At 59.1% G+C, this 26,761-nt stretch overlaps 1 protein-coding gene across 14 annotated transcripts; it reads left to right on the top strand.

Annotated features, from left to right (window-relative positions):
* Positions 1 to 172: 172 nt before the first annotated feature.
* On the top strand, positions 173 to 25,666 carry WIZ (WIZ zinc finger). Of its 14 annotated transcripts, XM_082382837.1 has the most exons (13): positions 173 to 321; positions 1,716 to 1,979; positions 7,001 to 7,073; positions 8,686 to 10,817; positions 11,961 to 12,284; positions 16,512 to 16,682; positions 17,601 to 18,104; positions 19,160 to 19,558; positions 20,138 to 20,689; positions 21,807 to 22,334; positions 22,531 to 22,950; positions 23,245 to 23,440; positions 24,494 to 25,666. In XM_082382837.1, the coding sequence occupies exons 2-13, from the start codon at positions 1,775 to 1,777 to the stop codon at positions 24,651 to 24,653; spliced, it is 5,664 nt and encodes a 1,887-aa protein (XP_082238963.1). In that variant the 5' UTR covers positions 173 to 321; positions 1,716 to 1,774; the 3' UTR covers positions 24,654 to 25,666. The 14 variants fall into 14 exon arrangements, with proteins under 14 accessions (XP_082238963.1, XP_082238972.1, XP_082238969.1 ...); XM_082382846.1 differs by lacking the exon at positions 8,686 to 10,817; XM_082382843.1 differs by lacking the exon at positions 16,512 to 16,682.
* Positions 25,667 to 26,761: the final 1,095 nt, after the last annotated feature.

Below are 26,761 nucleotides of genomic sequence, written 5' to 3'. Positions count from 1 at the left end.
CCCAACATGGCGGCGCGGCTGCTAGCTGCCCCCCCACCGAGGTGGAGCAGGAGGGGGTGGGGGGGAAGGGGTGCCCCGGACCTCCCCATCATGGCGGCGCGGCGGGGCTGTCGCGCTGAGGTCACGGCGGCGCGCCGGGGGGGGCGGGGCGGCGGGGGGAGCGATTTAAAGGGACAATGTCCCCCGAGCGGTGGAGGCGGCGGCGGCTGCGGAGGCCGCGGCACCGGCACCGGGAGCGGCGAGGACGGTAGCGGCAGCGACGGCCGCACCAAAGAAGGGCGCTCCGAGCCCCGGCGCCCAGCCGGCGGCACCGCCTCCCCGGTGAGGCCCGGCCCGGCCTGGGGAGCCCGCGGGCGGGGCGGAGCCGGCACGGGGAGGGGGAGGCCCGGGCCGGGCAGGGCCAGGCGGGACCCCCCGGGGCGGGGGGCGGGGGCGGGGCCTGCAGGGGCGGGGCCTGGTCGGGGGCGGGGCCGCACAGGTTGCGGGGAGGAGCGGGGGTCTTGGGGCAGGTGTCCCCCCTACCTTGGCGCGTCCCGCGGGGTCTCCCGCCCCGAGGTGCACGGGCGGAGGGCGCATCTCCCGGACCCTGGCGCCCCGAGGGGTGCGCTGGCGCGGCGCCGCCACCACCCCTGCGACCCCCGGGGGTGTCCAGGAGGGAGCCCTCCTCCCCACGCTGCCAAAGTGCTCCGAAGTTGCGGTCCCGCCCGTTCCCCGCGGGCAGTGCCCACCCGGTGGGCACCCGCAAGTGCTTCCTTGGGGCCTGGGCAGGGACCCCCCCCACCACAACGGCCAGTCCACTGACGGGCCCCCTGGGAGCCCCCAGGCCCCCGAGGGCAGCGCCTGCAGCCAGGCCTGGAGCCCCGGCCCCGCCCCGGTTGCCTGGGCTCGGCCTCCCACCATCTCCCTGGGGAGGGCGCCTCATTCCTGCCCTTCACTTTCCGCCGTTACCTTGAAGGTATTTATAGGTGGAGAAGACAGCCCCCACCCCCACAGCCTCCCCAGGGTCCTCATTTCTGGACCAGGAGCCCCATCCTTCCCTTTTGCCCTCAGACTAAAGAGATCTTGGGAGGGTGGGATGAAGGAACCCAGGCTGGGTATGCATGAGGGGTAATGTTGGGGTGAAGCGAGGGGGTTAATGCTGGGGTCACTTGAGACTGAGTGTGAGGGTGAAGGGGTTAATGCTGGAGAATCCTGAGGTTGTGTATAGAAGGAGGGTTGGAGTGTGGGAAAAGTGCAGGGGTAACTGATACGGGCAACAGAAGCAAGAAAAGTGCAGGGGTAATGATGAGGGGGGGGGGGACTTGAGACAGTGTATAGGATCAGAGTGTAGAAGTGGCCGGGATTGGAGCTGAGGCATGCGCACAGGATATGCACGTGCATGGAAGTGAGGGCACAATTGGGGAAAGTGCAGCAGTGTATGAATGAAGGGAGCCATCTAGAAGTGATAGGATTAATGCTGCAAGAAAACAAGGTGGCTGAGTGTGCATGTTGTAAAATGGGGTAAACTGAGGCAGTGCAGGATGCTGAGGTTAGGGACCTTTGGGATACAATGTGTGAGGATAGGGCTTCAGTACCATGTACTTGCTCACCTGTGCTGGGAGGTAAACTGAGGCACTGAGCTGCAAGGGTGAGGACTGGGGCTTCAAGGAAGGAGAAACTGAGGCAAACTGCGTGCCTTTCCTACCTCCCCTAAGCACCTGTCTCTCTGCCCCCAGACCTACAATGCCTCACTGAGCCAGGCGGGCAGCTGAGTGGAGACAAGCAGAGAGCATCTATGGATGGGCCCCTGGCAGGCGGCCTGGCCGCCCCGGATCGTCCACGAGGCCCCGAGAGACTGCCTGGCCCAGCGCCGAGGGAGGACATCGAAGGTGGGGCTGAGGTTGCTGAGGGGGAAGGTTGCATCTTCCGGTCCACCCATTACCTGCCTGTCACCAAGGAAGGCCCTCGAGACATTCTGGATGGCAGAGGTGGCATTTCTGGTAAGAGGGTGGGCCCTGTGGCCCTGGGGGAGCATCCAGCCAGGTCCCCGAGGCTCAGGGAGGGCCAAGTCACCCAGCCCAGCAGGGGCTGAGTTGGAATTCTGATTCTGCCTGGGTTCAGAGCCTCTGCATTCTGCTTAGTTTTCCATTTTACAGTTGTGAAAACAGGTCCTGGGAGCTAATGACCTGACCAAGGCCCCCAGTGGGTGACAAGGAGCTGGGACTTGACTCAGGTCTGCCTGGCTTCCTTCTCTGAGCATACTAATTGGGTCCAGGTGCCCAGCTTAGCACCCCTAGCTCCCCTCCCTGAGCCCACTTGTTCCCCAGGCATACCCCATTCCCATCAGCCTATCCCAGTTCCCTCTTGCTGCACTGTCTTGGTGAGTCCTGCTCCGGAGCCATTGGTCCCAAACAGCTTATGCCCTCTAGTGGTTAGGGAGAGACTGGGTAGTCAGGGATGACAGCCACCCCTTTATGCCTCGGTTTCCCAGCAAAAGGGGATCTCACACTGTCCCCACCTCAAGATTTGTTATTCCTTCATTGAATACTCAGCAAGTACTATGTGCCAGGCTCTGTTCTAGGTGCTGGAGATACAGCTGTAAACAAAAGTGGCAAAAGTTTCTGCCCTCAGGGACCTGACATTCTGGTAGGGGAGACAGACAACAAGCAACTACATAAATAACATACGGGCAGGTAGTGACAGGTGCTGTGAAGGTATTAAACAGAGTGCCAGGATCATGCCTGGGAAATCTGGGAAAGCCTCCCTGAGGGGGTAGAATTTGAGTGGAGCATGGAATGAATGGTGGGAAAGGCAAGCCAGGGAGAGGGAACAGCAGGTGCAAAGGCCCTGTGGTGAGGAGGAACCTGGCATGTTCAAGGGCCAGGCAGGAGCCTGGTGTAGCTGAAGAGTGGTGAGTGCGGTACAGGCTGATGTACTATATGTCTCCCTTCATCTCCTTGGCCTGCTCTAAAGGCCTTGGTTTCCAGGAATCTCCAAGCACTCTGTCAGGGGTTTCCTACACACCAAGCCCTTTATGTGATCATCTCATGTCATTCTCAAAAAAACCCTGTGGGGTAGCCTCGGTTATTATTATCCCATGTTAGAGATGGGGAAACTCAGACCCCATCTGAGGTGTCAAGTAAGTTGCCCAAGGGCCCACAGCTAGGCAGTAACCTGGCTTGACAGCCCTCATCCTTAACCACTACCCCGTGTCAGGGCATCCTTGACCTGCCCCAGTTCACCTTAGCAATGCTCATGACACTCAGATATTTACAGAGCACCTCCTAAAGGTCACTGGTGCACAGCGACCAAGCATACACACCATCCCTGCCCACACTGGACCCTGCCATCTGGGGTCAGACAGACAGAGCAGCCACCAGGTGCTAGGACACAGTCACTGAGGTTGCAATGGGGGAAGCCCAGGCTGGGGGACACCCAGGAGTCCTGGATGAGGAACACTGAGTCAGACAAAGTGGGCAGGGGACATCTAGGCAGGGGGCTCCACACATGCAATGGCGTGGAGGTGACTGGTGGCACCTGAAGGGAATGAGGGGGTGAGACCCCTGCTCAGAGAACCTTAGCAATCCCCTCCTCCAAACCATTAGTAACTCAGGCCCAAAGAGAGGCAGGACCATGTCCCAGGTCATGCGGCTGGCCAGGACAGGCCCAAGACTTTGTGGGAGCCCTGCGGAACAGGCTCTGGGTCCTGGGGCCCTCTCTGAGTCTGGTTCTGAGGAACTGGGCGCTCTGCTGTACCTGGCAGAAGTCCCAGGTCTGGAGAGAAGAAGGTAGGTAGGTGGGTAGGTATGTCCTCACTCCCCCTGGGGAATCAGCCAGGGTCCAGTGCATGTGCCTGGGGAGGAGGGGAATGTGGCTGCTGAGGGGGGCGAGGTCCACCCTTACTGGTGTCCCTGAGCATATGGGGCATGGGGCGAGGGTGGCTTGACTTGGAGTAGGGTCGCGGCCTGGAAGCTGGAGGAGGGCCTGGGCGTTGGACACAGTGTCCCCCCCCCCCCCCGCTGCCCTCTCAGCCCATTCCACCCCGCCTTCCCTGAAGTAGGCACCTGCCCTAGGAGTCTTGTGATGCCTATAAATAGGAACAGCCTCTGGGGCTGCTGTTCCATGCAGAAGCCTGGGCCCTCCCTCATGCCCACCTAGTCCCTGGAGCCCCTCAAGAGCACCCCTGGAGTGGCTACCTCCACACTCCACCTAGACACGGATGAATCCCCTGCCTTCTCTGTCCTCCGTTATGGCTGTTGGCCTGGAGCACCTACAGCCTCCCTGCAGCCCCTCACCCACAGTTCGGCCTCTCTGGTTGGCCTCCTGGGTGCACCCAAAGCTTGTGCGGCTGAGATGGTCCGTGTGGATTGCTGAAGAGTCTGGTGCATGCCTGGCACTGGAACCAGGGGGCTAGGGGATGAACAACACGTCATTTCTGCCCTCGTGGGGCCCCAGGCTGAGGAGGAAATCAGAGCATGGAGCAAGTGGGCCTGAGGCTCCCGGTCAAGCCTCCAGCTTCCAACCTGGGACATGTCTCAGCCAGCCCTGAACCCCGCCCCGGGCACACCCATCTCCCTTCCTTCCCCCCACCGCCGACTCTCTGGATCGAGCATTTACTCTGTGATCTTCCTTGGCATCTGTCGCTGGCCCTTCGAGACTGGGGCCGTAGCTGTTCCCATTATATTGAGGAGGAAACAGGCTTGGAGCGGGAAAGGCATGCCCTTCAGGTTCCCGCTTGGGCTGGAACTGGATCTGTCTGACTCCAATGTCTAGATTGTTGGCCACTCTGCCAAGCTGCCTGGCTTGGGGTTCCAGCTGCTCATGGACACGCTCCTCATTTTCAGTCTCTCGTTTTCAAACCCCCTCGGGGACCCCAAATGGCAGGAGCCAATGAGGGCCCCTTGGCATGGCCACTGTCAGGGGCTGCATCCAAGGTGCCTTGTCTGACCCATGGGGACTTCTGGACCCCCGCCGGCTGTGGAGGCCTCTGGATGAGCCCCCAGCCCCCAAGTGTCTCGGACACAGGGCCCTGCTTGGTCTGCTTCCTCCAAAGTTGCTGCCACTAAAAATAGGAGCTTCACTGGAGCCGCTCAAACAAAGAGGCCAATACGGCCCCCTGGCTCGTGGAATTCTTAGACAACAGCAATCGCAGAATCATCGAATCTGGGACACTCGGAATCTCAGGAGCTTGGGGTCCCAGAATCTCAGAATCAGGACACCCGGACCCTCAGACTTGCACCTCTAGCCTGTGCTGGGGCTTGTTGCCTGTGAAATGGTTGCCCTCTCCTGAGAACTCACGTCTGTGATTCTTGTGTTCTCAAGAGACCCATTTCTTGGGGTCTCACTCCCTTAGCTGGTCCAGGCCTTGATTTCCCAATCCTCCCACCCTCTGCAACACTCCACCCACTCCATCCTCCCACCCCGACACCAGCCCTTTCATCCGAGCACACCCCGACCTGGCCCTGCTCCCCATCAGTCTACCCCAGAGCTTCTCAAATGGAGGCGATTCTGCCCCAAGGAACACTTTGGCAATGTCTGAGGACATTTTTGGTTGTCATGACTGCAGGGCCAAGGGTCAGGGCGGGGGGTGGCTACTGGCATCTGGGAGTGAGGCCAGGGATGCTACTGAACATCCTACAATACACAGGATGCCCCCCACCACAGAGAATGAGTTGGCCCCAAATGTGAGTAGCACCAAGGTTAAGAAACTGTTCTAGATGATGCAGGTTTCTGAATCCCCATCACCACCCTCACCTTCCAGAGGCCATGTGACAGTCACAACCCTTCTCTCAGACTCAGCAGAAAGACCCCTGGCAGTATCACAACTTGCTGACCCCTACCCTCTACCCTCAACAGCTCTTAATTTTTTGGCCTCTGACAGTCAGCTCTCAATTTCCCGGGCAAATTGGACAGTAGGGGATTTGAAAAAGTACTAACCCCGGCACTAGCCCTCTTTCTGGACCATCCTCAAATTGAAGCTAATCCAGCAATTGCATCTGTTGGGCTCTGGATGGGGCACAAGTTCCCCCAGTGTGTTAACCTTGGCCCACGCAATTGGCCTGTGCCCCGATTGGCATGCTCGCCTGCGGCAGGCGGGTGCAGCAGGCAGAGGAGGCACAGGCCAGGATTCCTGTGGTCGCTCCAGGCATTGGCTCCACAGGCGGATAATGGAGAGTTGGCTCTATCTGTGTGAGGGTTTCTAGGAGGGCATGTGATTCTACAATGTAGGCCTGGAAGGGGTTCTGGGAGGCAGGAGGCAGGGACGGGCCCTCTGCAGCTCAGGCTAGAGGGCTCCTCACTCTTCATCTGGCGAGTATTGGTTGAGCACCTGCCGTGTGCCGGGCACTGAGTTGCTGCAGTGAATGAGGCCCTGGGGTGGGGGGTGGGGCAGCTTATGTGCTAGCAGGGGACACAGGCAATTTCAGAGAATGCTAAGAAAAACAAAAAACAAAAAACGGTAATGAGAGAAAAAATCGTAGGGGCTCAGTTTAGCAGGTGGCCAGGGAAGTGTTCTCCAGGCAGAGGGAATAGCTGGTGCAAAGGCCCTGAGGTCAGAAAGAGTTAGGTGGGTTTGAGGCTTCACGAGGAGTCTGGGCAGAGTGAGTGAGGGGTAAGGAGGAGAGGGAGGTGAGGCTGGAAAGACCTGCAGAGGTCCGACCTCATGGGGCCTTGTAGGTGGTGGTTGGGAATCTGGCTTTTATTGTAGGTATGATGAGAAGCCAGGTGAGATTTTACCAGGGTGTGACTTAAAAAAAAACACCCTGGCTGCCAGATGGGGGCAAAGGGAGAAGGGTTGAAGGCAGCAAGCCCTGGTGGTCCCCTAGGAAAGTGAAGGGGACTCCTCCAAAGAAACCCCTTTCAAGGCTCAGGAGTGCAGAGGCCAAAGGCCTCTCAGGGGAGAGGAGTGGGGAGCCGGTCGGGCCCTTCCGAGGTGCCCGGCAGGGCTCCCAGAGCTGGGGTGCTGTGAAGGGCCCCAGCCAGGGGGACCCCAGCCCCTCAGGGTCTCCCCTCTCTGTTGCAGACGGGCAGCCCCATCCTGGCCTCAGCGAAGCCCTCCCCCGTGCCACCTCCGCCACCCATCGGATCAGCAGCTGGTGAGTGCCACGCTGGCCCTGACCTCAGGGAGGGCAGGGGGGCAAGCAGGACATGCCTAGGCCTGAGAGAAGCCCCCAAGAGTGAGAAGGGGATAGGAGGGAATCTGGAGGCCAGGCAGGAGGAGGTGGCTCCCTGCAGGCAAGCCCCTGGGCATTTGTAGGGGGTGGAGGGAGGATTGGGATTAACACAGACAGTCAACTCTCATTATCCCTGCCAAGAGCAGGGCCAGTGGGCCAGGAGCCTGGAGGTTGGACCCTTGGAGTCCTGTCTCTGCCAGGTGATCCTTAGAATAATGTTTGGCCTCTCTGAGTCTCAGTTTTCTCATCGGTAAATGGAGTCCCTAAGATACATCTCACAACCTCGCCTCGAGGACCCAAGGGACGTTGGGTAGGAGCAGGAATTGACAGCAATGCTGATGGCAGCAGCCTTTTATTAAATGGCTTGGTGGGTGCTAATATGTAATAACATCCATATTGGGATTAATAATAGCTCTCAGTTATTTAGCGCTTGCTGTGTACTAGGCTCTCAGCGCAGGTTTACCCCACTTAGTCTTTGCCATAACCCTGGGGGTAATGGTCCCATTAACATTGCATGTCACTGATGGGGCTTAGAGAGGTAACCCTGTGATTTCCGCTCAGCCTCTCAGTGGAACCCATTTCCGCATCTGTTCCGTGGGTGTGATCCATAGCCCCTCATGGAGGCAAGATCTTGAAAATGAGGGGGATTGATCAGGAACAGTCATAATAAGAACCCACAGTGGTCATGGGCTTACTGGGAATCAGGCAGCAGGCCAAGTGAAGCGTTTCCCAGCTTTGAGTTGTGTCATCCTCACCCTCCACTTCATGGGGTCAAGGTCCCCATTTGAATAAGCACCTGCAGTGTGTTAAGTTTTCTTTGATTACGGGTATGAGAAAGCTCCCTTAGTCATTGCATAAGGGCACAGAAGCTCCTGGTTCTTGGGACTCGTCCCCATTTTTAGGATTGGAAAACTGAGGCTCAGTGAGGTTGCCTTGCCTCCCCTCTCCTCCAAAGGAGGTCAGGGTCACTGGGGCCACAGGCTGAGCAAGGACTTTGCACCTCTCCTGACTCTGCCCTTCTAGGAGGGGAGATGCAGGGAGGAAGGTAAATTTGCTTGAGTTGTTTATACTGCAGAGTTTCACCAAATTTGCTGGAAAGATGAGGCTAAACAAACTAGATCACCCCAACTTGGGGAGGACCAAGACAAAAAAGCAGCCTGAAGCATAGGTCGGAGCCTTGGACCCTCCCAGGGGACGGATGAGAGTTGACTGTGCCACCAGACTTGGGGACACTACTTGTGATCCCCGCTGTGATCTCTGCACACTCCCCCCCCACCCCATGCAGCGGGGCTGGGCTACATACACAGGTGTTCCCTGGGAGCTAAATCTAGTGTTTGACCCAACGGCTCTGGAAGGGTCCACATGTACTCCCTCTACCTCCCGACCCACACCCCAACACTCCCAAGCCCCTCTGAGGCAGCCCTCAGGCTGGGTCTCTGGAGCCTGTCTCAGACTGCCTGGGACCCCCTCCCCTGCCCAAGGAAGGGAAACTGAGGCCCACAGCTAACCTGTCCCCATTGGCACTTCCTTGCAGCTGCTGGGATGGAGGCAGCCTGGACTTCCGGCCGGGCTCCCCAGCACCCCATCCCCTGGGCCACTTCCCTGGCCCCCCCGATGGCCGGGGGCCCTGGGAGCACCCCATGGTTCAGGAGGCCGGGGAGGGCATCCCATCTGAGCGGAGGTTCGAGGACTCGGTCATTATAAGAACCGTGAAGCCCCACACTGAGCTCGAGGGCTCTAGAAGGTTCTTGTACCATCAGGGTGAATCGAAGCTCTTGGAGAAGGTCCCCCGGGGCCGCCCCAGGTTCGACTGGCTCCAAGACCCAGAGGAGCAGGCCCCACTCCAGGATGCAGCGCTGCACCTGGACCTGCCGTCCCAGCTGCCACCCCTCACCTCCTTCCAGACAGTGCTCGTGCCGGTAGAAGATACCACTAAGACGTTGGATGTGCCAGTGGTGGGCACGGGAGAACACCTGGCAGACCTGGAGGGCCTGGCCCAGCCGTGCGAGTGGAGCCTGCCCAGGTCGGCCTCAGAGGTGGCCACGCAGACCTGGACGGTGAACTCAGAGGCATCTGTGGAGCGGCTGCAGCCACTGCTGCCCCCCATCCGGACAAGGCCCTATCTGTGTGAACTGCTGGAGGAAGTGGCCGAGGGGGTGGCCAGCCCAGACGAGGATGAGGACGAGGAGCCAGCTGTGTTCCCGTGCATCGAGTGCAGCATCTACTTCAAGCAGAAGGAGCACCTCCTGGAGCATATGAGCCAGCACCGCCGAGCCCCGGGCCAAGAGCCCCCGGCCGAGTTGGCCCCCCTGGCCTGTGGCGAGTGTGGCTGGGCCTTCGCTGACCCTGGCACCCTTGAGCAGCACCGGCAGCTGCACCAGGCCTCCCGGGAGAAGATTATCGAGGAGATCCAGAAGCTGAAGCAGGTCCCAGGCGACGAGGGCCGGGAGGCACGGCTGCAGTGCCCCAAGTGTGTCTTTGGCACCAATTCCTCCAAGGCCTTTGTGCAGCATGCCAAGCTGCACATGCGTGAGCCACAAGGCCAGGCTGCAAAGGAGCCCTTCGGGGGCGGCAGCAGGGCTGGCAGCCCAAGCCCCGATGCCGCCTCCCTCACCTATCAACCCTACGGAGATTCCTTGGGCCTCAGTGCCTGTGTTTTCTGTGGGTTCCCCGCGCCCAGCGAGAGCCTGCTCAGGGAGCACATGAGGCTTGTGCATGCGCACTGGGAGGAGGATGGTGAGGCTTCTGAGGAGGACCCTGCCAGCCGGCCCGGCACCAGCCAGGATGCTTATGCCCGATTCTCTGATGCCACTGACTACTTTGGCAAAGCTGAGCCGCTCTTGGCCCCCATGTGGCAGGGGAACCCTGCTGGATACGACCCCAGCCTGTCCTTTGGCCCTGGCTGCCAGCAGCTGGGCATGAGGGATTTCCCACTGTTAAAGCCACTCCCACATGGCTCGAGCCAGAGGCCCCAGGGAAGGCCAGCCTTTCCCTCGTCACTAGCATCTGCCCCCTACTCCTTACAGGCCAGTAGAAGCAAGACTGCTGTCCACCCACAGGGGCTCTCAGCCCAACTGGGGGACCAGAGGCACCCTTGGAGCGAAGAGGAGGAGGAGGAGGACATACTGCTGGCCTCGGAAATGGACTTTTCCCCCGAAAATGGAGTCTTTGCACCATCAGCCACCCCCGGCCTCATCCCACAGTCAGCCCTGGAGCTCAAGCAGACATTCCGAGAAGCCCTGCAGACAGCTGAAGCCTCACGGGCACAGCAGCAGCAACTCTGTGGGATGGTGCCGGTTGTTCTGGTGGCGAAGCTCGGGCCGCAAGTCATGGCTGCGGCAGCCAGGGCCCCCCCGAGGCTGCAGCCTGAGGAGCTGGGGCTGGGGGGTGGCCACCCCCTGGACTTCCTGCTCCTGGACACACCACTGGGTGGCCCTCTGGGGTTGGACACGCTCCTGGATGGGGACCCAGCAGAGGCACTGAAGCATGAGGAGCGGAAATGCCCCTACTGCCCAGATCGCTTCCACAATGGCATCGGCTTGGCCAACCACGTTCGGGGCCACCTGAACCGCGTGGGCGTCAGCTACAACGTGCGGCATTTCATCTCCGCCGAGGAGGTGAAGGCCATCGAGCGCAGGTTCTCCTTCCAGAAGAAGAAGAAAAAAGGTAGGGCGGCTTCACTCCGGCACCCACCTCCCTCCAACACCTGGGAGATGCACAGCTGGGCAGCTGAGTTCTGAACCAACCAACCCTCACTCTAAATCCTCCCGTAGTGCCAAGCAGGGTGAAGTCAGGGCCTCCCCTCTCAGAAGACCTGGGAGCTGAGGCAAAGGTCACCACATTGGAGGAGGTGCGGGGACACCCCAATGCCCTGGCCCTTCCAACAGCTGGAAGAAGGAGTATGGGCAGGGAAGTCAGCCCCAGGCACGGAATTTCATTGATTCCTTCATTCAGCAAATATCTATTGAGTTAGGTCCCCTCTGTTCTGGGCACTTGGGAACACAACAGTGAGCGGAACAGCAGTCCCTGCCCTCCTGGAGTGCACAGCCCAGTAACAGGAGTGGTGGGACCCTGGCTGACTTCAGAACCTCTTGGGCTGCCTGTGAGGTATGCAGATTCCCAGGCACCAAGGTTCTGATTCCGGGGGTCTGTCTCCAACACCAGTGCCCTGGGTGGTTCTGATGCTGGCAGACATGGAGCCTACATGGGGAGGTGCTGGTATGGTGTTTGAGAGTGTGTGTGTATGGGCACTGGAGGGAAGGGGCAGGGGACAGACAGCCACAAAACCAGGCAGTTACAATGTTAAGTGACCAGGGCTGTGATGGGGGAGGCTCGGGGAACCAGGAGTCTGGGGAAGCCAAGAGAAGCTCCCGGACTCTGCCTGGGGGATCCAAGCAGACTCCCAGAGGAAGGTGTCCCATCCATTTATCCATCTCTTCATTCAGCAAAGATTTAATTTATAACACTGGGGTGTATAGATATGAGCTCTAGACGAAAGAGGGTATTAATCAAATACCCAAACTCACCCAAATGATTGCAAATCCACCCTGGAGAAGTATTTCTGAAGGTGGGGTCCCTGATGCTTTGAGCTATGTAAGGGGAGAAAATGGAAGGTCAAGAAGAGAAGACTTCTTGGAGTGAGCTATACAGGCAGGAGCATGAACAGCAAAGGACAAGGGAGGCATCCAGGGTGAGGAACAGCACTAAATGTGTGATCCGCTGAAGATGAGCAGCCCCGGGAACGGGGAAAGCTGGGGCTGTCCCCCCTCTCCCCCAGCCAGGCAGTCCATGTCCTCTCTCTCTCTGCAGTGGCTAACTTCGACCCGGGCACCTTCAGCCTGATGCGCTGTGACTTCTGCGGGGCCGGCTTTGACACTCGTGCTGGCCTCTCCAGCCACGCCCGGGCCCACCTGCGTGACTTTGGTATCACCAACTGGGAGCTTACTGTCTCACCCATCAACATCCTGCAAGAGCTGCTGGCCACCTCAGCTGCTGAGCGGCCCCCCAGCCCCCTGTGTCGTGAACCTGGGGTACCGCCTAGTGGCTTCCTGACCTCCCGCCGGCCCCGCTTACCTCTTACAGTGCCCTTCCCACCCACCTGGGCTGAGGACCCTGGGCCAGCCTACGGAGATGGTAAGGGGAGAAGGGGCAGGCAGGGCCGGAGGCCTGACCCTTCCCAGGGGCCCGGAGGGATGGAGGAGTGGAAGGGGGCAGCCACTCTGCTTTCCTGGAAGTGTTTCAAGTCACTTTACAAAGTAGGTCGACAACTGTCCTGCCACTTAGGGGTCATTGCTGTTTTACTCAGGGGCTGGGCCAGGGCTCCTTCTAGATCCAGTTCCTGCCTGCCCTGCCTGACAGTGATTTTAACATAGACTTATTGAGCTCTTTACTAGGAGCCAGATACTGTCCTAAGCACTTTACAAATATGGACTCATTTACATCCTCACAACAATCCTTTAAAGGCAGGTGTTATTATCCCCATTTTACAGATTCGGAAACTGAGGCACAGAGAGTTTAATTAACATGCCTGAGGTCATACAGCTGAAAGCATGTGGAGCTGGGATTTGAAAGCCCAGGAAGCGTAGGCTCCAGAATCCTTGCTGTTAATGATATCTTTTATCTAGCGCGGCACTGTCTGGTGGAACTTTCTGAGATGATGGAAATGTTCTCTACACAATGGTACTGTCCTACAGGGTCACCAGTGGCCACATATGGCTGTTGAGCACTTGAAATGCAGCTAGTACAAGGTTAGTGGTGATCCAATTGGACGGTGCGGATCAGGAGTCTACATTCTAGATTTTCAGTGGTGCCTACTGTGTCCAGCAGCATTGATAACCTCTCCCGTAAATGAGTGCTTGCTGTGTATCAGGGTTTCATCTCACACCTGAAAACAATTTCGTGGAGCTGAGGATTGTTGTGTTCCTGTTTTATGGATGAGGAAACTGTGGGTCCTCTGCTTTGCCACAGCCACAAAGCAGCAGAGCTAGACTTCTGCACACCATGTTCGGTGGTCTCTCCAGTGTAGGATGGCTTGGGAAATCCAGAAGTAATATTTTGGTGAAGGAGCCTGGGGCTGGACACCGTGGAGACAGTGGAAAGGTGAAGGACCCAGCCTGACAAAGCCTGACTTTGTTGGAGACTTTACTGAACCTCAAAGCAGAAAACTCAGCAGTGAAGAGACGGTGGGCTCTGAGGAATGGAGAAGGTGCCTGAACAAGGGAATTGTCCAGGGGCTGCCTGGGGCTGAGGATTTCTTCTCTGTTTCTCCTACCTGGAGTTTCCAGGGTCCTACCTAGTTCTGTACTCTGGGCTTTGCTGGACCCATCCACAAGCCTCCTTACCAGTGAAGGGCACTTGAGGGTCTGCAAAGAGAAGAGGGGGGCTATCAAAGCCCCCTCTCCTCCTTGGAGAAGGAGGAGATTTGATAGTGTATAGTGGACAGAGAGAGGATAGTTGTTGGTTGAGGTCACACTTCGGGGAGAGGCAGAGTGGGGATGTGACCTCAGGCTTCTTGCCTTTGTGAAGGCTATCCCCTAGGCATTCAGCTCACATACCTGGCTAGGTTTGTGGTGTTTCAGTGGTGGCTAGGAGGTGCAGCTTGCTCTGAAGATGGCTGGGGAGCACAGGAAGCAGTCTGTAGTCTCCAGCACTGCCCCCTTCTTTCTCTGTCACTCCAGCAGAGGCCTGAATGTCAAGCTTATGCCCTTTACCCGGCACCTGGGCCAGGCACCCCGAGAACGGCAGCCTGCATCCAGCAGCCAGGTTCAGCTCTGGCTAAGCTGTTTCCACCAGAAGACCAATGTACCAGCTCCCAGTTAGTGCTGAGGGAACTGGCCAAGTCATTGGGATATAGGAGTCAGCCTGGTACTGCACTGGCCCTGTACGTGGGGGGAAGCTATGATCAGTCTTTCAGTGAACACGTTGGGGGTGAGGGCGTTAAGGAGTGGTTGAGAAGATCCCGGAAACCTTGCCTGAGGAAAGATGTCTAGGATTAGGGCTCGGTCTGGGCACCGACCCTGCAAAGTGGCTATCCTTAGAAGCCTCTCCCACGCCTCCCTAAGCTGGCGGTAGGGAGCCGTTGCCAGGTTGGGGGCGGGGCCACGGTCAGATGCTGGCTCCACCCAGCTGTCAAATAACAGCTGGGGGCAATCCGTTTAGTTTTGGGGAGGGAGAAGCGGCTTGTGCTTGAAATGTGGTGCCGTTCTTGTGGGGAGTTCCGCAGGATTGCCGGACAGCGCCGTCGGGGGACAGTTGGATACCAGGATGGTGTTGGGGGATCCTCCTAGTTGGGGATCAGGTGTCTTCTAGGATTCCCGACCCGGAGGGGAGACTTCCAAGGAAGGGAATGGAACAGGGTCCCGGGGCAGGTCCTAGCTCCGCCCGTCGGGCTCTAGGAGCCTGGATGCTGTTAAGGCGGTTGCGTGTGGCCGGAGGATTCCTATAGTAGTCTTAGGGATGTCCGGGGTGGGGAAAGAGTGTCCAGGTCCGCCGAGACCTGGGCTGGGGCAGCAGTTGGCAGCCGCTCGTAGCACTGCATGCGTGTGTCCGCAAGCTCCCCACCAGCCTGGCGGGGACAAGGGTTTCGTTCGCTGTGCTCGGCGCTCGGCCGGCCGCCCTGGGCGCGCCCCTAGGGACGGGGCGGAGCGGAGCGGACTCCGCGGCGGCGGCGCTCGGCGCTCGGCTGCTCCCGCCTGGGGCGGCCGCTCCGCGTGCGCCGGAGCCAAGATGGCCGCCTCCACCGCCCAGTGCCGAGTGACAAAAGCGGAGAGCAAGGCGGCGGCGGGGCCGCGCGCGGGGGGCGCCCGGGAGCGCGCGCCCGCGGGGGCGCCCCCGCTGGGCCCCCAGAGCCCGGGCCCCGCGGCTCTCCCCGCGCCGCCGCCGCCGCCGCCCCCACCCCTGCCGCCGCCGCTGCCGCCGCGGGACGGGCCCAAGGCCGAGCCGGAGCCGGGGCCCGGGCCCGCGCCCGCGCCCGCGCCGGGTAAGAGCCCGCGCCGGGGAGGGTGCGGGGAGGGCAGAGTTGGCGCCCCGCTCGCCCCCTGCCGCCGCCGCCGCCGCCGCCGCCCCGACGCCCGCCATCCAGTCTCCGGGACTTCCCCTCCCCCCAGGCCCTCCAGTCGCGGGGACCCTGGGCCTCCCGTCGCGGCTCGCAGGGTCCCGGGCTTCAGAAACACTCTCTGCCGCCACTTCGCGGAATCCTCACCCCATCTGACAGATGCCCCCTGAACCCCTTGGAGCCTCTGGATCGTCTCTTACCACAGTCCCTGTTCCTCCCGCGCGGAAACCCACTCCAAGTCACTTCAGCCTTGACAAGGTCCCTGCCCCATCTGACAGACGCGCCCACTCCACCCGGAGGCTTTGACAAAGTCCTCGGCGTCCCGGGCCCCGGTGCATCCCCCGACCCCCTACGTCTCCTTGCTTCTGTAGGAGTCAAACTGAGTCAGGGACCTGCTTGCTCTCCTATTAATAACACTGAGCATCTCCAGGGTTCCATCTGACACACAGTTCCTTCATTCTCAGAGCTCTCTCCATGCTCTGAATGCTAAACCCGGGGCTCAACAGGCTTCTCAAGCCCCTTTTTCTGAAAAATTAGACCATGAAAACTCACCTTTGACTGTCTGTCCTCTTATACGCCTCACCCGGAGAAGCTTCCTGGCCTGATGGATGCCTCAGAGACTTCCTATAAAGTTCTGTAATTCCTATTCTCTCTGTCCGCAGTAAGGTTCCCTGCTGGTCCAGGCTCCTCGTTCTTACCTTACCCCACCTAGGGCTTAGCTTGTGATAAGACCACCCCAGGATCCCCAGTTGTCTCTGCAACCCCAGCCCCAGCTGTCTTGTCTGGTGGAGATTCCCCACAAGTTCCATGGAGCCTCCTTCCTGTCCTGAGCTCCCTGCCTCTGCATTGCCTCTCTGGCCTCTGACCCTGGCCTTGTCTTAACTGAATTCCCCTTCTGACTGCCACCTACCCGCCCCCAAGACTGATAGATGCTTCCCTCCACAGAGAGGAGCCCAGAGAGATCTCTCTGCCCAGAGAGATATTTTCTCTGAGATCTGCTAAGGTGGGAGTCTTGGCTCAGACTAGCACTGCGTCCCCTGACCTGTCCGTGTTCTGGTAGGTGGAAGCCGTTCCTAGTCTCTGCTGTCGGTTGGCAGCCTCGACATCCCTGCGTCATATTGGTGCTCGGGGTTATGGACGGAGCCTCAGCTTTCATGGGGTGAGCTGCATTCCAAAGTGAGAGCAGGCACCAAAGATGAGGAAGAAGGCTCCCACCACCACCTCCAATGTACCCCTGGCCCTCAGTCCTTACAGGGGTAGACAGCCCACACCTTGCCTGGGCTGAGCCTGTCTTCCCAACCTCACAGGCCTGGGTTCTGAGGAAAACGCAATGGTGGCCATGGACTTGGGCTCCCCCCTGCTCCCCAAGAAGAGCCTGCCTGTCCCTGGGCCCCTGGAGCAGGTGGCCAATCGGCTGAGCAGCAAAGTGGCTGCAGAGGTTCCTCATGGCAGTAAGCAGGAGCTGCCGGACCTCAAGGGTGAGTGGCGCAGGTGGCAAGGGTGCCGGCCAGGCTGGTCACACTCACAGGGAGCTCTTGGGCCTGGGAGTTAATGTGGGGCCCCAGGTTGGCCACAGCTTTCTCTCTGGCATCTCATGGCACCAAGGAGACACCCAGCTATCTTCTCTCTTGAGCTTTTGCTGTCACAGGCATGCATGGCCTTGAGCCCTGGTCAAGGGAGGGGCATCCAGAGAAGCAGTGGGCATGTTCATCAAGAGCTCACACCCAGACCCAGTTCATTTGCAGACTTTGATTGCTGATAGCTACGTGATCTTCTGCATGAAACTGCCTTGTTTGTCCATTGATTCTCAGGTCATTATTGAGTAATGACAGGCACTGTGCTGGACCCTGGGGATGTGAGAGATGCAAAACAGACCTGGCCCTTGTCCTTGGGAGTCACTGAAGTTGGGGAGCAGGGAGGCAGAGAAGCAGATAGGCAGGGATAAGGGCTCTGCAGAAGAGGGTACAGGCAGGGCACCACAGAGACCATGGCTGAGGCCTCCAACCTAGCGTTTGGGGCATGAATTAAGCTGCAGATAGTGGCTAGGCCTTAGCTTTTGTCTGGCAGGTCAGCATCTGTGTGAAAACCTGCTGCCAGGACACTCTGGTACGTTAGAGATCCGAAAGGCATTCCACTGGCTGGACCACAGAAGCGCTCTGCTCCTGCTGTGTGCCTTTGGGCACAACTCTTCCCCTCTCTGAGACTCAGTTTCCTTATTTGCAAACTGAACAGGCTAATTCCTGCCTCATTAGGGTCATTTTAAGGGTGGGAGGTGTTGACAGAAGCAAAACACTTGCAAGAGCCTGGGTGAGTGGGACCCCAGGGGAGGAGAAGTGGGAGAACAGAGACTGTGCAGCCTCACAGCTAGCTCTCCTGGCCTCCGTCTCACCTTCCAGCCCAGAGCCTGACCACCTGCGAGGTCTGTGGTGCCTGCTTTGAGACACGCAAGGGCCTGTCCAGCCACGCGCGCTCCCACCTGCGGCAGCTTGGGGTGGCTGAGTCGGAGAGCAGCGGTGCCCCCATCGACCTCCTCTACGAGCTCGTGAAGCAGAAGGGCCTGCCCGACACACCCCTTGGGCTGCCCCCGGGCCTGACTAAGAAGTCCAGCTCGCCGAAGGAAATGGTTGCTGGAGCCCCACGACCCGGCCTGCTCGCCCTGGCCAAGCCCCTCGATGCCCCTGCTGTCAACAAGGCCATCAAGTCACCTCCCGGCTTCTCGGCCAAGGGCCTGGCCCACCCGCCCAGCTCCCCACTTCTCAAGAAGGCATCACTGGCCCTGGCGGGCTCCCCTACCCCCAAGAATCCTGAGGACAAGAGCCCCCAGCTGTCCCTGAGCCCCCGGCCGGCCTCCCCAAAGGCACAGTGGCCCCAGTCTGAGGACGAGGGGCCCCTGAACCTCAGTGAGTGCGGGTCCTGGGAGCCGAGGGAGGTCCTGGCGCTGGGAGGGGCAGGGCCTCAGGTTGGGCTGCAGGGCTCAGGGTGGGGGCAATGGGGACTGCAGCGCCTGTGTCCTGAGTCGACTGGGCCAGAGTGTGTTAATCAAGGTGCTGCATCTCCTGTTGGGCCAGCCATGCTGCATATTATCTGTCTCCATTTCACTTTGATTTTCTAACCCCTGGAAGCCTGGCTGTGGCTACTGAGCCTGCCAGGGTCATCCTCACCACGTAGGGGCAGCTTTTGGCTTTCTCAGGGCCTGAGGGTTGGGGCAGTGAAGGTAACCAGGGCTCCCGTGGGGCACCTTGGGTCCTGCAGGTAGACAAGTGGTCCACCTGACAGGAGGTCCCATGGTTGGCCCTGTCTTCACATCCTCCTGCTCCTGGTGTCCTTTGCAGAGGTACCTCTGTGCCCAGGGATGGAGCTGTACCTCCTGGGCTGCCTGTGGGCATGGCAAAGAAACTCACAGGCGTGGTGAGCAGATTTAACAAGGGCATCCCTTAGGAAGTTAGGCCTTTTCACACATTTGTGGTCATTAGAGTCTGGGGGTGAGCCTAGGGTCTGGCACCCTGCCCAGAAGGGCACCCCAGTTGCACCTCACATTCCAATGAAGCTGTTTCCACTGTCTGCTGTGCTTCCAGGAGCAGCGTTCTGAGCAGGTGTGCCCTTGGCTGTATGATGCTCGGCAGCTGGTGGGCCCCTGCTTTGCACCCCCCCCCACCCTGCACAGCTTCATAGCTGAGGTCCCTGGGAAGAAGGCCTGGAAGCATCAGATTGTGCCATTGGAATTTGGCCACTGCCTCTGTACTCCACATCCTTACGCTCTCTACACTCACCTTGATGCCAAAGGGCTAGGCAGAGAACAGGACTTTCTGCTTCCCAAAACCTCTTAAATCTGTGGCACAAGTCTTGGACCTCCAGCAGCCTGGGCAGCCGAGAATCACACCAGGCCCTCCCGCCTCAGTCCCCCAGGGCCGGCCAAGGTGGCGGCCGTGAACCCCCCTGTGTTTTGTCTCCGCAGCTTTAGATAGTGACGGGGGCAGAGAGCTGGACTGCCAGCTGTGCGGTGCCTGGTTTGAGACCCGCAAGGGCCTGTCCAGCCACGCCCGCGCCCACCTGCGCCACCTGGGCGTCAGCGACCCGGACGCCAAGGGATCCCCCATAGACGTGCTCCACGGCCTCATCAGGAGGGACGGCGTCCAGATCCGCCTCCCACCCGGGCGTGGCACCCTGGCCCTGCTGGGGCGGCCTCCTCCCGCCTCTGCGGCCCTCTCCTTGCTCCCCCCCCCACCGCCGGCCACGAAGGCCAAGCTGAAGGCCGAGGGTATGGCCAGCCCCTGGGGGAAGCAGGACCTCTCAGCCGCCGCAGCCGCTGGCATTTTCTGGGCCTCTGATGTGGAGCCGTCTCCTCTCAACCTCTGTAGGTTCTCGCTTCAGCCGCCCCCTCCTCCCTGCGGGCCCTGGAGCCCCTCCCAGGGGGGGGGGTCACAGCCCCATCCCTACTCCCTCCCTGCTGGGGCAGGGAGTGGACAGGGGCCCTTAGCAGTGGACCGGTTCTGCCCAGAGATCTTGTCGGCAGTCAGCTGCTAGGCCTTCTCTCTTGGCCTTTGACCTCCATGACTGAGACTTTCCCTGAGAATGAAAGCCAAGGGTGGGGTGCTGCCTTTTGGTGTAGAAGGTGCCCATGGTTGCCCCTGGTCTGGATGGCAGGGCTACCACTTCCTGCCCCCATCCTCGTTAGGACCCGCAGAGCCGTCGAGTCTTGGTTCTGTCCTTTTCCGCCAGGACCAAGGGCCCATGCGCTCTCTAGAGCCTCCCTGTGCTCCTGCCGGGTGTCTGGCCCCCCCACCCTTCTCCTCAGTCCCCTCAGTTGCACTTGCCCTCCACCACCACCCCAGCCCCTGGACGTGCTGCTGTCCACGCCCAGCCGACCAGGAGACCCACAGGTGACTGTGCTAACAGTGCCCACGGTGCTAACTGCCCCTTTCTCCTGCTGCAGCTTCAGGCCCAGAGCCAGCACGTGACATCCGCTGCGAGTTCTGTGGCGAGTTCTTCGAGAACCGAAAGGGCCTGTCGAGCCATGCACGCTCGCACCTGCGGCAGATGGGCGTGACCGAGTGGTACGTCAACGGCTCACCCATCGACACGCTGCGGGAGATCCTCAAGAGACGGACCCAGTCCCGGCCTGGCGGACACCCCAACCCGTCAGGGCCTAGCCCAAAAGCCCTGGCCAAGGTGGTGGGCAGCGGAGGTCCTGGCAGCTCACTGGAAGCCCGCAGCCCCGCGGACCTTCATCTCTCACCCCTGGCCAAGAAGTTGCCGCCGCCACCAGGCAGCCCCCTGGGCCACTCACCGACTGCCTCTCCTCCTCCCACGGCCCGGAAGATGTTCCCAGGCCTCTCCTCACCCTCCCTGCCCAAGAAGCTGAAGCCTGAACAAATGCGGGTGGAGATCAAGCGGGAGATGCTGCCGGGGGCCCTTCATGGGGAGCCGCACCCATCCGAGGGTCCCTGGGTGGCACCTCGGGAAGACATGACCCCCTTGAACCTGTGTAAGTGTGACCCTGGGGCAGGACAGGGAGAACAGTTAGAGGGGTCTTCCCCCACACTTCCCTTGGGGATACCCAGAACACCCAGGGTTGCAATGGAAGGGAAGTACACAGGTCCAAAGGACAAGGGGCTAGCTGTGTGTTCCTGCTACGCAGACCCCCAACTGAGCTGCTTCTTGATTATTCTTCATTCCTATGAGGGCGGCAGAATTGTGTCATTAGGCAATGGCAAAAAGATTTTATATCTGTACCATCTTTAATTGATTGGTAGTGGCTACCATCCAGATTCCTAGGGAGAAAGACTGCAGGGATCAATTGGTGATGTCTCATGGGCAAGAGTATGAGTATTGGAAATGGATGTCTTTCTGATATTCCTGGTCACTAAGTACTTGACATTTGGAGTTCAAGTTAAGGTCTCAGCTGCTCCAGAGTCTAGCAGTACATGACCTTGGGCAGTTGCCTCTTTTGGAAGATGGAGATCAGCATGGTCCCAACTCTGTAACACGGTTTTCTGAAGTGGTGTAAAGCACTTAGCTTTAATGCTTAAAGCTCTGTGTATGCAGTAGCTGTAACAACCCTATTATAACAAGCAAGTGCACTTCCCTCTCGAACTGTCACTTAGCTGCTGTGTGCCGAGCAGGTGAGGATGGCCCAGGCCTCTGCCTTAGTGCTCACATGCATTTCATGTCTGCTTTATACCACATGCTTTGACTTGCTCCTGCTTTAGGGTCCCCCCACCCCAGTAACACAGGGAGGTGGTTTCCATCTCCATTTTGCAGAGGAGGAAACAGACTCAGGGGAAGTGGCTTGTCCAGCATCACACAGGGGGTCAACAGCCAAGCTTGCCTCTGAGCCCAGGATCCAGGGAGTGCTTGTTCCTCGATACTTCACACTGTCATAGGGAGTCATCATGAAGCCAGCTAGAATTTGAGGTTACAGAACAAGCAGAAGGGCTGGATGATGTACACAAGGGCCTCTGGAGGCAGATGAAGGAGCGGGTCATTCAGGTCTGGGGCTGCATGGATGGGACAGCAGGGCACTTAACACTGACCTTGAGCTTGGAGGCTTCCTGCCAACAGCCACCGCCTCCTTCTCCTCCCCCTGCCCCGACCCCCTGCAGCGTCCCGGGCAGAGCCAGTACGTGACATCCGCTGTGAGTTCTGTGGCGAGTTCTTCGAGAACCGAAAGGGCCTGTCGAGCCATGCACGCTCGCACCTGCGGCAGATGGGTGTGACCGAGTGGTCTGTCAACGGCTCACCCATCGACACGCTGCGGGAGATCCTCAAGAAGAAATCTAAACCATGCCTCATCAAGAAGGAGCCGCCGGCCGGAGACCTGGCCCCTGCCTTGGCTGAGGATGGGCCCCTCACAGTGGCCCCTGGGCCCATGCAAGCCCCTTTGCCGCTGGCGCCAATGGCTGGCCGGCCAGGCAAACCAGGAGCTGGGCCAACCCAGGTTCCCCGCGAGCTCAGCCTGGCACCCATCACTGGTGCCAAGCCTTCAGCCACCAGCTACCTGGGCTCAGTGGCAGCCAAGCGGCCCCTGCAGGAGGACCGCCTCCTCCCAGCAGAGGTCAAGGCCAAGACCTACATCCAGACTGAACTGCCCTTCAAGGCAAAGACCCTCCATGAGAAGACCTCCCACTCCTGTAAGCAGTGGGTGGCAGGGTCCTGGGAGGGCATCTGCCAGGGCCTGTAGGGCTGGGCAATGCCGTGCACACACTTATCCCCAGTGGGGGTCAAGGCCCCAGTGGGAGGCGGGACTGGCTCCTGACCTGGGCAGCGCCTTCTGGGTACCCTTGCTCCCTTCGGGCTGGGGCTCAGCAGCACCCCCTCTGCCTGCAGCCACTGAGGCCTGCTGCGAGCTGTGTGGCCTTTACTTCGAAAACCGCAAGGCCCTGGCCAGTCATGCACGGGCGCACCTGCGGCAGTTCGGCGTGACCGAGTGGTGTGTGAACGGCTCACCCATCGAGACACTGAGTGAGTGGATCAAGCACCGGCCCCAGAAGGTGGGAGCCTACCGCAGCTACATCCAGGGTGGCCGTCCCTTCACCAAGAAGTTTCGCAGTGCCGGCCATGGCCGCGATGGCGACAAGCGGCCGCCCCTGGGGCTGGCACCCGGGGGCCTGGCCGTGGTGGGCCGCAGTGCCGGGTGTGAGCCAGGGCTCGAGGCTGGCCGGGCAGCTGACAGTGGTGAGCGGCCTCTGGCAGCCAGCCCGCCAGGCACTATGAAGGCTGAGGAGCACCAGCGGCAGAACATCAACAGTGAGTGCTGGTGGAGGAGGGTCATGTGCTGCCACCTACTGGGATTCCCCTGGCTGCCCCCTGGGTTCTCTGCTGTGCATCTGCCCTTAAGTCAGTTTCCCAGTTTGCCCTCCCGTTCAGTCATCCATCCTTCATCCCACCTGTCCCGAGGTCCAGGAGGTGTCCAGTCATCAGTTGTCCTGACTTAAAATTCCCCACAGCATTTGCCCCTTGCTCGCTGAAGGCAGGAACTTCCTCAGGGGACTTGCCCTCTGGCTCATCTCCCGTCCCTCTCCCCACCTTTCCCCACCTCAGAATTTGAGCGCCGACAAGCCCGCCCTCCAGATTCCTCTGCGGCCCGGGGTGGTGAGGAGGCCAATGACCTGCACCAGAAGCTGGAGGAGGTGCGGCAGCCTCCGCCCCGGGTCCGGCCAGTCCCCTCCCTGGTGCCCCGGCCCCCTCAGACATCACTCGTCAAGTTCGTTGGCAACATCTACACCCTCAAGTGCAGGTATGCAGCCCGCGGGGGAGGGAGGGAGACTACCCGCCTGGGGCTTGGCCGTCCAGAGCCTCTGAACAGGACTTGGGCTGGTGGAGGCAGGAGATGTAGCCTCAAGGACTGCCCTGGAGTGTGGCTGGACCCAGGTTAAGGGCTTCTCATAGACAGCAGCACCACAGAGCATCAGGCTGAGACCTTGAGCTTTATAGCCAACAAGACCTGAGTTCAGTTGCCAGCTCTGACCCCAGCTTAGTGACCGTGAGCAAGGATTTCCTGCTCCATGCCTCAATATTCCCACCTATAAAACGGGGTTGATAACAGACCTACCTGATAGATTTGTTATGAGGATTAAAAGAGTTGAGTATTTATAAAGCACTCCAACTGTGCCTGGCGCATGGTGAGCACTTGGCAAGTATTTTCCGGATTAAGAAAAAAATAGGTCTTAGTTCATTCTTACCAAAGTCCATGTGTACATCAGAGACCAGGAAACTGAGAGTCTGAGATGTGATGTGCCTGCCTCAGGCCACACAGGCCAAGTCAGAAGTAGGATTGGAACCTAAGTCTCGGAGCCATGAGCTTGGGTTCTGGGCCCCTATGCTGTGAGGCCTCCCTTGGGGCCGAGAGGATGAGGAGCCGGTGAGTTGGGTGGGTAGGAGTTAGTGCCCAACCCCCTTTCCCTGGCTCCCATCCTTCTCTCCTGGGGCCTGGTGGGGTAGGATCTGCTTCTCTGTGTCCTCTCCCATCTCAGAGCACATGCTTCAGTCAGCTGGCAGAGGTGCTTGGGAAGCTGGATGGCCCATACCCAGTCCCTGAGCCAGCAGGCTGCCCTGAGCATAGAGATGGGAATCTCCAGGGGACCCTACCATGACTCCATGATGGGTAGAGGTAGCCGTACATGGGAGAACATCTAGCTTCTGGGTCCCCCCTTCCCTCAAATCCTGGGCTTACTTTGTTCACTCTGAGTAGCAGTAGGTGTGCCTGATGCTCAGGGTGTGGCCAGGGCTATGCTTCCACCTCTCCTCACTGCAGTGGCCACTTCTCCCTCTCTCTGTTCCCCCTCTACAGGTTCTGTGAGGTGGAATTCCAGGGGCCCCTCTCCATCCAGGAGGAGTGGGTGCGGCACTTACAGCGGCACATCCTGGAGATGAATTTCTCCAAAGCGGACCCTCCGCCCGAGGAGCCCCAGGCCCCACAGGCGCAGACAGCGGCAGCAGAGGCGCCCTAACACAAAAGCATTCCAGATCCCCTCTCGTGCCACCTCTATCTCCTCTTCCTCCTCAGTCTCCTCCTCCCTCTCCTCCCTCTTTCTTTTCCGTTTCCAAAGGAGCAAGCCAAAACCTCAAACCGGCACCTTTCAGGAGCCGGGCACACTACATCCGGGGCACTGGAAGCCAGCTAGCCACGCTTCCCCCAGCCTGAGGACTCTGGGGCCACACACAGGGCATCTTCCTTCAGCCTACACCCACCTGCCCACCCAGTTCAGCAGGGGCAGCGGCCAGGTCTCTGGTGGCAGCCAATCTGTTCACAAGGGAGGAAGGCCAGCATTCTCCCACATCTAACAGCCAGGCGGGCTATGTTTGCCATCCGTGGCCACTTGCAAAGACCCCAAGGACCCCTGTCCTGGTTCCCTCTTGCCCCTATGAATATCCTCTCACACACGCACGCACGCACGCACGCACGCACTCAACGTACTTCGTGAGACCCGGGAATCTGCCCCAGCCCTCCAGTTCCCGAGTCGAACGACGACCACATCATGCCACGGTGCTTGCTCAGGGGAAGCCACACTCCCTCTGTGGCCCGCTGCTGGGGCCTGGGAGCCCCCCCTACTGAGCCCACAATGCCACGGAAATCCTTGTTGGCCACCCCCCCAAGAGGGGCCTTCCCAGCTGGGAAGAGCTCAGAGCTGACAGCTGCCTCCTGCCATGCCAAGGCCCCCCAGAGCCTTGGGGGCTCCAGGGCCTGGGAGGGGGTGGGGGTGGGACTCTCCTTCCCCACCCTCACCCCCCTCCCTCTTTTCACTGTTGCTTTCTATGTATAGCTCCCTAGACCTTTCCACTTTTTTAAAACCGCATTTTGTGTAGAGAATAAGGAACGTGGATCTTTTTATTTTGCAATCCTGGGCCAGCTAGAAACCGGGAGCTGATTGACCTTTTAACTTTTTTCAGTGGCCACATTTTGGTTATCGATGTACCTAGAAGTATGTAAATTAGATTAAATTTCTCTTCTGGAAACACCCCAGGGCAGGCAGCCAGCGTGTGTTTTTCTGTCGAGTGGACAGGCTGGCATTGTCTGTCTGGCAGCCACGGCTGGGATCGAGCCACCTCCGCCAAAAGCCCCTGGAAGCCCTGAGTTTTCCTGTTGGCCGCCAAGCCCACCAGACCTCTCTGGGGATGAGCCCAAGTTCCCAGCTGTTGGCCCTCGATGGCATGGCTGGTGGGGGTGCTCTGGCCAGCTGGTGAAGCGGCCTCTGTGAGCTGAGGAGAGGAACCAGGACTCTGGGCAGCTGGTCTGGGAAGGGAGCCAGGATTGAGAAGTGATTGAGGCCTGAAGGGCTCTCCGAGGGCAGGAGCTGTCCAGTGAGGATGTGGGGGACTCACTGGGGGAGGGTGAAGTGCACAGCTGCTGGGACTGGCCTGCCTTCAAGACATGTGACTTGTCTGGAGACACATGCACCCTGAACCTGACTAACATGAGGGGAAAAAGAGAGCTGCTGGCTCCTTTTCGTTGTTATTTATTTTCTCGTTCTGCAAATGTTTATTGAACATTTCTGAGATTTTAAGAGATTTTGTTGGCTGCTCCTTCTTGTTTATTGCATGTGGTTTTTAGCTCATCATTTTCACTTAAACAGCCAAGGGCTAGAAAGTAGAAATGACCTCATGGGGTAGAGGCCTCCTCCACTCCCAACCCTGTTATCCTGGGCCCCCCACCATGCCCCTGGCTGGGAAGGAGGGTCTAGCAAGCTGTGATAATATGCCCTCAAGAGTAGTCTTGGCCTGCACACTTGGCTTTTCTGTTTGTGTGAGATCAGGACACACATCTTGCCTGGTGGAGGAAGGCCTCTACTACTTACATCTAACCAACGCTGTGGGTGGGCATGTGTGAGACTTTGAAAGCCGGTAGGGCACCTCCTGGGATGAGAGCACCTCCTCTTTCAACTTTTTATAAATTAGTTAAAAAAACCCAGTAAGTTAGTTTTTAAAAGTGAGGTAAGCTGGATGAAAAAAAAAGCTCAAACTATGCAAGAGCTTACAAAGTAAAGTGGGAGGCCCTTCCCCACCCACAGATGTGCCATGATAGCTGTGTCAGTCCTTGAAAGGGTTGAATACAATTGCC

This window comes from Balaenoptera borealis (assembly GCF_965194805.1).
Source record: "Balaenoptera borealis genome assembly, chromosome: 2".
In the NCBI taxonomy this organism is placed as follows: domain Eukaryota; kingdom Metazoa; phylum Chordata; class Mammalia; order Artiodactyla; family Balaenopteridae; genus Balaenoptera; species Balaenoptera borealis.
The sequence above is the reverse complement of the archived record's forward strand: the minus strand, read 5'-3'. Positions and strand labels throughout refer to the sequence as shown.

What these genes read in the sequence shown, in the direction of transcription:
- WIZ (XM_082382837.1), top strand. Translation starts at nt 1,775, where the DNA reads ATGGATGGGCCCCTGGCAGGCGGCCTGGCCGCCCCGGATCGTCCACGA. An exon ending in ACCCATCGGATCAGCAGCTG is followed by an intron (nt 7,074 to 8,685) that starts GTGAGTGCCACG and finishes ACTTCCTTGCAG; the next exon opens with CTGCTGGGATGGAGGCAGCC. An exon ending in CCAGCGGCAGAACATCAACA is followed by an intron (nt 22,951 to 23,244) that starts GTGAGTGCTGGT and finishes TCCCCACCTCAG; the next exon opens with AATTTGAGCGCCGACAAGCC.